The sequence below is a fragment of the Lithobates pipiens genome, unplaced genomic scaffold (genome assembly GCF_037356315.1).
Source record: "Lithobates pipiens isolate NorthernLeopardFrog02 unplaced genomic scaffold, aLitPip1_a1.2 Scaffold_19, whole genome shotgun sequence".
Classification (NCBI taxonomy): domain Eukaryota; kingdom Metazoa; phylum Chordata; class Amphibia; order Anura; family Ranidae; genus Lithobates; species Lithobates pipiens.
Genome location: NW_027507764.1, coordinates 526,905,053 through 526,917,676, shown reverse-complemented (window position 1 = coordinate 526,917,676; position 12,624 = coordinate 526,905,053). Strand labels below are relative to the sequence as shown.

The following is a 12,624-nucleotide window of genomic DNA, read 5'->3' as shown; positions in this document are numbered from 1 at the left end:
CTTTCGAGGAGGACCCTGCAGCAGTATGGAACAAGGTGCCCAGACTGGATGCCGCCTTTTCCCAGGTTTCAAGGTCCACAGATCTGTCCTTTGAGGATATGGGAGTTTTGAAAGATCCGATGGACAAACGCATGGATCTTTTGCTCAAGAGATCATGGCAATCAGTTATGAGCAATTTAAAACCAGCAATGGCCACAACGTGTGTAGCCAGAAATTTAGAATACTGGATTAACCAGTTAAAGTCACATATAGCTGCAGATTCCCCTAAACAGGAAATCTTAGATTCTTTTCCTACCCTGATTACGGCAGTGGCCTATGTTGCAGATGCCTCAGCTGAGGCAATTAAGATATCGGCCAGGTCAGCAGCTCTAACTAATGCTGCAAGAAGAGCCTTATGGCTTAAAACCTGGCCGGGTGACTCGGCTTCAAAGAATAAGCTGTGTGGGTTACCCTTTTCAGGAGACTTGCTCTTCGGCTCTGACCTCGATAATATTCTTGACAGGACAGCCGATAAAAAGAGATCCTTTCCGGTCAAAAAGAAAAAGCAGGTACCAAAACGTCTTTTTCGACCTCAAAAAACTCAGGATCAGGACAGCAAGTTGCAGGGGAGAAGGAAAAGTTGGTCCGCCCCGAAGCCGAAGGGTAGAGGCGGAATTCTCTTCCGTCCTCCTACACAGGCCGAAAAATCGCAATGACTCGTCTCTGCGGGTGGGCGGAAGACTACAAGAATTTCTTCCGCAGTGGTCAGGGATAACTTCAAATCAGTTTATCCTGACCACTCTCGCGCAGGGTTACTCACTCGAGTTTGTCAACGACCCCCCAAAAAGGTTCCTGATTACCAACACCCCGCGGGATCCAGTAAGGGCCCTGGCCATGAAGTCCTCTCTAGAGGAACTGATGCAACAGGGCGTAGTAGTACAGGTACCCCTGCAAGAACAGCAGGAGGGGTTTTATTCCCATGTTTTCCTAGTAAAGAAACCGACAGGGAAGTTTCGGTTGATTCTCAACCTAAAACCTTTAAACGAGTCCATAAGGTACAGGAAGTTCAAAATGGACTCAATTTTTTCGGTCAGAAATCTGTTGACGCCAGGATGTTTTATGGCGTCAGTAGATTTAAAAGACGCATACCTACATGTTCCGATCTCTCCCCAGTCTCAGAAGTTTCTCAGGCTGGCGGTGAGGTTGGGGGGTATGGTTCATCATCTCCAGTTCAGGGCCCTACCCTTCGGCCTGTCATCATCTCCCCGAATTTTTACCAAAATAATGGCAGAAGCTTTAGCGCCACTGCGTCTTCAGGGAATCGCAGTTATTCCTTATTTAGACGATCTGCTGTTTTTCGCCCCATCCAGCGAGGAATTGCAGACCAATCTAGGCAAAGCTCGCAGCCATCTGGAGGCGTTGGGTTGGATTTTGAACCTCCAAAAGTCGTCCCTAAACCCATCTCAGGAGATTCGGTTTTTAGGTTTTCTAATAAATTCGGTGGAGCAAAAAATCTTCCTTCCCTTAGACAAAAAGGACAGGATTTCCGGTGCAGTGTCTTTATTACAGACCAGCCAAAATCTGACGGTAAGACAGGTTATGTCAGCTTTGGGGGTTCTGACTTCAGCAATGCCAGCAGTCCAGTGGGCAAGAATGCATTTCAGGTGTCTGCAGGCTTTCCTTCTAAAATCTTGGGATCACACAGTGGCATCCCTAGAGGCAGAGGTGAGAGTGTCAACCCAGGTAAAAAGGTCCCTATGGTGGTGGAAAAGACAGGAGGTCTTATCGGAAGGGTTAGTCTGGGCTTTTCCAGTCGGGAAAAGACTAACAACGGACGCCAGTTCCTGGGGGTGGGGAGCCCATCTAGGAACACGTTTCGCTCAGGGGTCCTGGGCCAAAGAGGAGACAATAAGGTCCTCAAACTGGAGGGAGCTCAAGGCGATTGCCTTAGCTCTGGAGTTGTTTGTTCAGGAGCTTCAGTCCCATCACGTCCAGGTCCTAACAGACAATGCCACGGCAGTGGCTTATTTAAACAGACAGGGGGGTACAAGAAGCAGGTCGCTTCAGGTACTGGCCATGGAGATTCTTCGGTGGGCGAAAGACATTTGTTATCCCTATCAGCAGTCCACCTAAAAGGGGATCTAAACAGGGTAGCGGACTTCCTAAGCAGAAACGCTATTCGGGAAGCGGAATGGTCTCTAAACCCGGAGGTATTCACAATGATTGCCGGAAAATGGGGTTTTCCAGAGGTGGACCTGTTCGCCTCAAGGGTGAACGCCCAGGTTCCCCAGTTCTTTTCCCTGGACAGTCGCGATGGCTCGCTGGGCACGGATGCGCTAGCTTATCCATGGGAATTTCGTCTTTGCTATGCTTTCCCCCCATTTCAGTTAATCCCGTTAATTTTGAGAAAAATTCAGAGGGAGAGGGTGCCAGTTATTCTAATCACGCCCTTTTGGCCAAAAAGGGCCTGGTTTTCGACAGTTCTAGGCCTGGCAATCAAGCCTTGTTGGCGTCTGCCCCTCAGACACGATCTGTTGTTGCAGGGCCCAGTGAACCATCCAGGAGTGGCCAGTCTGGCCCTCACGGCCTGGTTTCTGAAAGGCAGCTCCTTAGGAGCAAGGGGTTTTCCAACCGTTTGATCTCGACCCTTTTAGCAAGTAGGAAAAGGGTTACGAGGGCCATTTATTCTAAGGTCTGGAAGCATTATAAAACTTGGTGTTTGTCAACCGACCAGGTGACAGGGAGCCTTGTCTCCATCTTGGAGTTTTTACAGGATGGAGCAGACAAGGGACTGGCAGTTAGTACCCTGAGGGTGCAGGTAGCAGCCCTGACAGTTTTCTTAGAAAAATCTGTGGCCTCAGATCCGCTGGTGATCAGATTCTTTAGAGCTCTTAAAAGATCTAGGCCAGCTCCTGTTAAGGTTTTTCCTAGATGGGATTTGTCGGTAGTCCTACAGTCTCTAACAAAAGGGCCTTTTGAGCCTCTTGTGGAGGCTTCCCTTAGGTTTCTCACATTAAAAACCGTGTTTCTGATTGCCATTGTCTCTGCACGCAGGATCAGTGAGCTAAATGCTCTGTCAATTAAAGAACCATATCTTTCCATTTTTTCTGATAGTTATTCTTAGAACAGATGCAAAATTCTTACCGAAGGTAGCTTCAGTTCAGAACCGTATACAGGACATAGTACTGCCAACGTTTTGTGTTAACCCCAAAGGGAATAAGGAGACTTCTTTCCATACTTTGGACGTCAGGAGGACTCTGCTGAGTTATTTAGAAAGGACGGAGTCCTTCAGGCGTTCAGATTCACTATTTGTACTCTTCTCAGGAAGAAAAAAGGGTTTTCAGGCTTCTAAAGTTACTTTAGCTAGATGGCTGAAATTAGCTATCTCGGAGGCATATTCCCAGGCAGGGTTATCTCCTCCAGCAGGAATTTGTGCACACTCAACCAGAGCTCTGGCGTCTACGTGGGCAGAGAGAGCTGGTGCCACCCCTGAGCAGATCTGCAAGGCGGCGACATGGTCGAGTTTTCACACATTTGTGAAACATTATAGACTGGATCTCACTTCTGCCAGCGATCAGGCGTTTGGCAGAAAGGTCCTGCAAGCTGTTGTCCCGCCCTAAGGGGTAAGTCTCTGTTATCCTCTCAGGTGCTGTCCTGAAAGACGCCTTGGGAAAGACCAAGTTAGACTTACCGGTAACTTGTTTTCCAGAAGTCTTTCAGGACAGCAAGCATCCCGCCCTATGGTATTATATTATGCTACACTGTGACTAACGTATGTGTTTATGTGTTCCAGCCGGGGCCGGAGGTTCTCTTCTACAACTGATGTGTGGTAGGGAGGCGCCTCCCTTTAAAGTCTGGAGGAAGAAGGTGTTTCCTAACGAGGAGGGTGGAGTCGCTATCTCTCAGGTGCTGTCCTGAAAGACTTCTGGAAAACAAGTTACCGGTAAGTCTAACTTGGTCTTTTTCATTTTTTTTCCACAAAATTGTAATAGGTTATTTCTCTCACGTGGCATGTGTATACCACAAATGACACCCCCCCAAAAAATTCTGCTACTCCTGTGTATTACAATACCACATGTGTGGGACTTTTTCACAGCCTGGCCACATAGAGAGGCCCATCATGTGTTCTAGGAACATAAATTACACATCTAACTTGTTGACTATTTATTACACTTTTGAAGCACCAGGACAATGACACGTGACACTGATGACAATGACACGTGACACTGATGACAGATGGCACTGATGACACGTGGCACTAATACGTGCCGCGGATGACAGATGGCACTAATACATGGCACCGATGGCGCGTGACACTGACAACAGATGGCACGTGACACTGATACGTGGCACTGATGACAGGTGGCACTGATGACAGATGGCACTACGTGGCACTGGGGGCGGGTGGCACTGCTGGGGGAGGATGGCACTTTTTTTTTTTTTTTTTATCAAATCAAAGCAGAACGGCTGCCGCTGCAGCTGTTCATTTCTCCCCTCTCACACTCTGTGCGAGGAGGGAGAGCGGCGCTGAGAGATGATCTCGTATGTTTACATATGAGATCATCTTCCATTGAACACGCCGATCGCGCTGTAAACGGCCGCTGTGATTGGCCGTTTACAGCGATCTGTGTTTGCCTGTCCCCGAGGGACACGGCGAACACAGAACTTCCGCGATGCGCGCCCGCGGCGGCGCGCATTGCGGAAGTAAACATTAGGACGTCCAGGGACGGCCTCCCAGATGAAAGCACCTGCTCTACGGCCGTCATTCGGCTATAGGGTGGGCGCGAGGTGGTTAAGCAGTTTGCCTTGCTGTTTTGTTTTGATGCTCTAGTAGTTGACCAGCTGCCATTGAAATATGCCTCGCATCTATGCCCTTTGAAGGAGAACATCTTTGAGGCACTTGACAAATTCCTTAAAGCTGTTACAGGAAGAATGATTCTTCTTCCACAGTTATCTCTTGTTCCAGGGAGTGGTTGTTCCAATAACAGGTCAAAGGACTCTTTGAAAGGGTGTTCATCCTATCATGGCTCTCTAAACAAATGCCTTAAAATTCAAAATTTTTCGTTAAGAGTCCATTCACACAGGGGCAATGTGACTTCCAGCGCGACTTTTGGAGGCAACTTGGACACGACTTGAGTGTGAAAAACAGCGCGACTTGGAGTGACTTCAACATGACTTGGGGCGACAGGGAATAATCGGCTCTCGAGGGGGAACTCCACGCCAAATATTAAATAAAAAACTGGCATGGGGTGAAAAACAGCATGGGGCCCCCCCAAAATCCATACCAGACTTTTATCTGAGCACGCAACGCAGCCGGTCAGGAAAGGGGGTGGGGACAAGGGAGCGCCCCCTCCTCCCGAACCATACCAGGCCGCATGTCCTCAACATGGGGGTTGGGTGCTTTGGGGAAGGGGGGCGCCCTGCGGCCTCCCCACCCTAAAGAACCTTGTCCCCATGTTGATGAGGACAAGGGCCTCTTCCCGACAACCCTGGCCGTTGGTTGTCGGGGTCTGCGGGCAGGGGGCTTATTGGAATCCGAGAGCCCCCTTTTAATAAGGGGTCCCCCAGATCCTGGCCCCCTTCCCTTTGAGAATGAGTAAGGGGTACATCATACCCCTACCCATTCACCTGGGGAAAAGTCAATAAAACAAAAAAAAACACAACACAGGTTTTTAACCTCTTCCCGCCCGCCCTATAGCCGAATTACGGCTATAGAGCAGGTGCTTTCGTCCGGGAGGCCGTCCCTGGACGCCCTGGTGTTTACTTCTGCAATGCACCCCGCCAAGGGCATGCATCAGGGAAGTTTTGTTTGCCGTGTCCCCCGGAGACAGGCAAACACTGATCGCTGTAAACGGCCAATCACAGCGGCCGTTTACAGCGCGATCGGCATGTCCAATGTGAGACTATCTCATATGTAAACATATGAGATCATCTCTCAGCGCCGCTCTCCCTCCTCACACAGACAGCGTGTGAGAGGGGAGAGATGAACAAACGGCTGCAGCGGCCGTAAGTGTGAAAATAAAAAAAATAAAAGTCCCATGCTCCCCCAGTGCCACCTGTTAATGCCATCTGTCCCCACGTGCCATTGTCCTATTGCTCAAGGGCCTTCAAAAGTGTAATAGGTAGTCAACAAGTTAGATGTGTAATTTATGCTCCTAGAACACCTGATGGCGCTCCCTGCATGTTGGGCCTCTCTATGTGGCCAGGCTGTGAAAAAGTCCAACACATGTGGTATTGTAATACTCAGGAGGAGTAGCAGAATTTTTTTGGGGGTGTCATTTGTGGTATACACATGCCACGTGAGAGAAATAACCTATTACAATTTTGTGGAAAAAAAATGAAAAATCTTAATTTTGCAAAGAATTGTGGGAAAAAATGACAACATCAAAAAGCTCACCATGCCTCTTACTAAATACCTTGGAATGTCTACTTTCCAAAAAGGGGTCATTTGGGGGATATTTGTACTTTCCTGGGTTGTTCGGGTCACAAGAAGTGAGATAGGCCACCAGTACATCAGATGTGATCAGTTTTGTGCGATTCGCACCACAGCTTGTAAACTCTCTAACTTTCAGAAAGACCAAATAATATCCACAAATTTGGGTTATTTTTACCACAGACATGTAGCAGTATAAATTGTGGCCAAAATTTATGAAGAAAAATTAATAATTTGCATAATTTTGTCACAGAAACAAAGAAATATGCGTTTTTTTTTTTCAAAATTTTCGGTCTTTTTTCATTTATAGCGCAAAAAAATAAAAACCCCAGAGGTGATCAAATACCACCAAAAGAAAGCTCTATTTGTGGGGGAAAAAAAGGACAAAAAATTCATATGGGTACAGTGTTGCATGAGTGAGTAATTGTCATTCAAAATGTGAGAGCACTGAAAGCTGAAAATTGGTCTGGGCAGGAAGGGTGTTTAAGTGCCCAGTAAGCAAGTGGTTAAAGTAATTTATTAATCGGCTCCGGGGGTCTTCTTCCGACTTCGGGGGTCTTCTTCTGCTTTCTCCGCTCTGTTCAGCCTCTTCTCCCGCTGTCCGGCCTCTTCTCCCGGGAGGAGCCGGTCTGTCCTCCTTCCCTCTTCTCTGTTTTCTTCTTCCGATGTTGACACAATGCTCTCTCCCGCTGAAATGCGGAGTGCGATGACTTATATAGGTATGGGGCGTGGTTACCGGGTGATGTCACACTATGACCCCCACCCCTTTATGATGCCAAGTCCCGGGGCATGCTGGGACTGTGACGTCATAAGGGGCGGGGTCACTGTGTGACCATGCCCCATACCTATATAAGGCTCGACGCACACTGCATTTCAGCGGGAGAGAGCGTTGTGTCATCGGAAGAGGGAAGAAGGGTGGAGGAGACCAGGCCCCTCCGCTAGTAAAAGAGCTGCAAGTAGATAGCGGAGGAGCCTGGGAGAAGGCGCCGAACAGAGCAGAGAGAACAGAGTTGTTGTTGTTTTTTTGTTTTTTTTTTTGTTTTTGTTTTTTTTCCCCCCAGGTGAAAGGGTAGGGGTACGATGTACTCCTTACTCATTCTCATAGGGTTGCTCACTTCCACCCCCTTTCCTGACCGGTCAGGCTGTCTGCTCGGATAAGGGTCTGGTATGGATCTTGGGGGTGCCACGCAGTTTTTTTGGCTTGGGGGGGGGTTCCCCTTAAAATCCATACCAGACCTTAAGGCCTGGTATGCTCCCGGAGGGGAAACCCATGCCGTTTTTTTTAAATTGGCGTGGAGTTCCCCCTCTAGCTGATTATTCTGTGAGAGAGGGAGATCCGTCTTGGAGGTAACTTCCATTGAAATCAATGGGTAGAAGTCGGATTGAAATAGTACAGGAACCTTTTCTGAAGTCAGAGCGACTTCAGTAGTGTGCATTAAGACTAGGGCTGCAACTAACAATTATTTTCATAATCTATTAGTTCAGGGCTCGACAAACCCCAGGCGCCAGGTTGCCAACGCGACCAGAAATCGCAACCTGGCGCCTAAGCTGCCACCAGCCCACTCGCTATCGATGCCCCAGACATGCAGCTCATTAACAGTGACTGCCGTCGTCCTCCCTCCTCCACACTCAGTGGCTCTGGCAAGCATCAAGCGCCACGCTAAGTGTGTAAAACTAAGAGAGGAGGATCTGTCAGATTTCAGCTTGATTTCGGGGGTGGGCGGGACCCAGTAGCTATCAATGAGCCATCGCCAGCCAATGGGATCTGGGCAGGCCGCTACTTGTATGTGGCCCGCCCCTTTTCTTAAGCATCCCAATCGTTGGCTTATGTTTGAGCTGCTGAGTCCCGCCCACCCCGACATCAAGCTCAAATCTGACAGATCTGCCTCTCTGTCACTTGTCAGTTTCACACCCCGGCTGGGTCCACCCACCCCCGACATTAACCACTTAATGACTGCCACATGCCAATGTACGTCATCACAATGGCCTGTACAGGCACAAGCACGTACATGTACGTGCTTGCCTTCCAGCGGGTGGGGGGTCCGATCGGACCCCCTCTCGCTGGATGCGGCGGTCCGTTTCACTTCAGGAGCGATCCGGGATGAGGGGATGGCCGTTGGTTTCTGGCCATCCCCTCTCGATCACTGGCGAATGAGAAGCTTCCCCCGCTGTGTATAGTAAACACAGGCAGGGAGGAAGTGATGTCATTCTCCTCGGGGCGGTCTTTTTGACCGGACTACGAGGAGAAGAGTGAAAGTAGGTGTGCACCAACACTACACTGACATGTAGGCACACATAAACACACAAACCCCCCGATCACCCCCTCCCAGTCAGTGTCATTGATTGCAGTGATCATTTTATTTTCTGATGACTGCATTTAGTGTCAGTTGTAAAAGTATAAAAACTGTCAGGGCAGTTAGTGTTGGGTCCAGGGTAGCCCCCTACCACCCCCCAATAAAGGTTAAACCCCCTGATTGCCCTTAGAGTTAACCCTTTCACCCCCTTTTGCCAATGTCACTAAGCAATCATTTTTTCTGATCGCTGCATTAGTGTCACTGGTGTCGCTAGGTAGCTAGTTATTTTTTTAGGTTCACCACCAGGTTTTTATAGCGCTAGGTACCCTGATATACTACCCAATAATGGTTTTAACCCCCCTGATTGCCCCTAGTTAACCCTTTCACCCCCTTTTGCCAGTATCACTAAGCGATCGTTTTTCTGATCGCTGCATTAGTGTCGCTGGTGCCGCTAAGTAGCTAGTTATTTTTTTTTAGGTTCACCGCCAGTTTTTTATAGCGCTAGGTACCCCGATATACTACCCAATAATGGTTTTAACCCCCCTGATTGCCCCTAGTTAGCCCCTTCACCAGCGATCACTGTATAAGTGCCACTGGTGACGCTGGTTAGCCAGTTAGTTATTTAGGTTCCCCGTCAGGTTTTTATATAGCGCCAGGGACCCCCATATACTACCTAATAAAGATTTTAACCCCCTGATTGCCCCTAGTTAACCCTTTCACCAGTGATCACCGTATAAGTGTTACGGGTGACTCTGGTTAGTTTGCTTTTTATAGCATCAGGGCACCCACCATTTATTGCCCAATAAAGGTTTAACCCCCTGATCACCCAGCGGGTGATATGAATTAGGTTTTAGGGTCAGGGTCTGCGTCGCCCCAGGCAGCCCTAGGTTAGTGCCAGTACCGCTAACACCCACGCGCAAAGCATACACCTCCCGTAGTGGTATAGAATCTGAACAGATCAATATCTGATCTGATCAGATCTATACTAGCGTCCCCAGCCGTTTAGGGTTCCAAAAAAAACACATTGTTAGCGGGATCAGCCCAGATACCTGCTGGCACCTGCGTTTTTGCCCCTCCGCCCAGCCCACCCAAGTGCAGTATCGATCGATCACTGTCACTTACAAAACACTAAACACATAACTGCAGTGTTCGCACAGTCAGGCCTGATCCCTGCGATCGCTAACAGTTTTTTTTGGTAGCGTTTTATATTTAAATCCGGAAGGCAGTGCTTGGTTTTCGGGGTCCCGTACGTGGCTAGACTCCCAAAAAGTCCCCCACATGTGGTATCCCCGTACTCGGGAGAAGCAGCAGAATTTATTTTGGGGTGTAATCTCACTTATGCTCATAGCATGTGTGAGCAATATATCATTTAGTGACAACTTTGTGCAAAAAAAATAATAATTGTAAGATTCCTGCAACTTGTGGCAAAATATAAAATATTTCATGGACTCAACATGCCTCTCAGTAAATAGCTTGGGGTGTCTACTTTCCAAAATGGGGTAATTTGGGGGGGTTTTGTGCGATTTGGCATTTTATGGCCTTCGAAACTGATGGGTAGTGAGGAGTGAAATCAAAAATTTGCACCCTTAGAAATCCTGAAGGCAGTGATTTTGGTTTCAGTGCCACCCGCCGATCTCCTGCCAGTGCCACCCGCCAATCTCCTGCCAGTGCCACCCGCCAATCAGTGCTATGTGCCAGCGCCACCTGCCAATGCCAACCAGTGTCACCTGCCAGTGCCATCTGGCAGTTCCACGTACCTGCCAGTGGCAAACAGTACCATCTGTCAGTCCCAAACCAGTGCCATCTGCCTAAGCCAACCAGTTCCATCTGTTGCCAGCCTTACTCTTTCTGGTCAGCCCATAACCCTGTTACATTGGAGTTATTGACTGGGTGCTCCGTTGTGAGTTAGGGATAGGGATTAGGGATAGGGGGTGAAAATGACTGGCCCAGGAGCTGACAAGCCATACCACTCTTAAAAAAAACAAAAAAAAACTGGCTCCTAACTTTTTCAACTGGCTACTAAATTCAAAGCAAATTTGTCAACCCCTGGATTAGTTGACCGATTTATTGTTTTGATAAAAAGTGTGGTGTATAATTTAGTTAATATGTAAAGTTTAAAAAAAAGGCAATTTATTCTTAAATATCTCTATATGCAGTCGTAAATATAAATAACCAACTATATGGTTTTGGAGCAAAATCTCAAATCCACTCTGAGAATAACAGATAGAAGAAATATACTGCGTATATTAGAGGGGATATATACTGTGTATATACCATTAGAAGAGATATACTGTGTATATACCATTAAAGGGTCAATCTGGTAAATATCATCACTCATTAACTTTATCCCCACTTTGTTACTGGCCGATTAATCGATTATTAAAATAGTAATCTATTAATTTCATAATCGCTTAGTTTCAGCCCTAATTAAGACGGCTCTCATTCACTTACATTGTTTTTTCCTTATAGCGCGACTAGGGGCGACTTGAAGTCGGATCCAAAGTTGCCCCTGTGTGAACGGAGTCTTAAGCCCCATACACACTATCAGATTTTCTGCTGATTTTTTTTTTTTCAGATTTACCAAAACCATGTAGTGCAAGGGCCTGCCTGATTGTACACATTGAACACATTGAAACTCCTAAGGTTTGACCTCATATTATATGGTTTTGGTAAATCTGAAGGAATAAATCAGCAGACAATCTGATAGTGTGTATGGGGCTTAAATTCTCATGGTCAATTATTGTTTGTTTTGAAACACACTTGGCATTCATAGACATCCAAGATATTCCCATTTATCCACAGCTTCAGCGCTTTTTTTGTAATTTGCAGTAGGAGACAGTTTCTTCCAGTTTATCACACTGCCTTTTGGCCTATCCGCTGCTCTAAATTGTCATGTTGGTAATTGTACCTCTTCTTTCTCTTCTAAGATCTCAGGTTACCTAGATGACCTTCTCTTGAATGACTCCTCTCCCTGAAGTCTAATTCTAAACACATCCCAAACAAAAGTTTTTTTTTTTTATTGCAGTTTATGGGACACACCATGCCATTATTGGTACCTCCCTCCCCCCCCCCCCCCCCCCCCTTCCTATGGGCAAAACACTGAGAAACCTATTTTTGGTCAAAATTATGGCGACCAATATATCGGTGCAATGTACTGCGTTTGTGTTTTTTTGTTTTTTTTTTTCTTGTAGGGCACCGCACATCCTTGCTCTGTTGTGGTGTGAATGGGCCACATAGGAAACGGTTGTATTAAATATGCCCTTATGATCCTAATCCCACAAGACCAACCTTTCCTGTTAAAATCAGATCACTGGAATCAATATGTGTGTGACCCTTATTAAAAGCTCTTTTTATACTTCTTTGTGTTTGCAATTACATTAAAATACAGTATTGTAACTTTTTTTTTCTAGGAACTCTGGAGCTCAGTGCATCACATGTTCTTACAAAGCCAGCTCAGGCCTGCTATATCCTCTCGAACGAGGTTTTATATATGTTCACAAACCACCAGTTCATGTCCGGTTTGATGAGGTACAATGTGTAAATTTTGCCCGTGGAACCACAACAACACGATCCTTTGATTTTGAAATAGAGACCAAACAAGGTTTACAGTATACCTTTAGCAGCATTGAAAGGTCAGTGAATGAAAACCTGTTTTTATATCTAATGATAAATATTTGAACTTACTGGGCAATATATTGTAAATACTATAAGCCTATTTATGTGAACACTTGATACTATTTGTAGGTTTTAACAGATATGCATGGACACTGACCTGTTGACTTATTTCATGTGCCTGCCACCAATTTTCATTCCTTGAACATTACAGCTTGGGGGGGGGGGGGGGGGAATGCTATTTGTTTCGATGGAGGTTATGTGAGCAAAAAAAAATGGACAAGCAGACCCAATCGTGTGAAAGGC

At 46.9% G+C, this 12,624-nt stretch overlaps 1 protein-coding gene across 1 annotated transcript in view; it reads left to right on the top strand.

Moving 5' to 3' along the window:
- Positions 1–12,624, top strand: part of SSRP1 (structure specific recognition protein 1) — a 196,805-nt gene that overhangs the window by 98,078 nt on the left and 86,103 nt on the right. Inside the window, 1 exon segment of the mRNA XM_077493187.1 lies at positions 12,117–12,338. Coding sequence (XP_077349313.1) covers positions 12,117–12,338 — 222 coding nt within the window.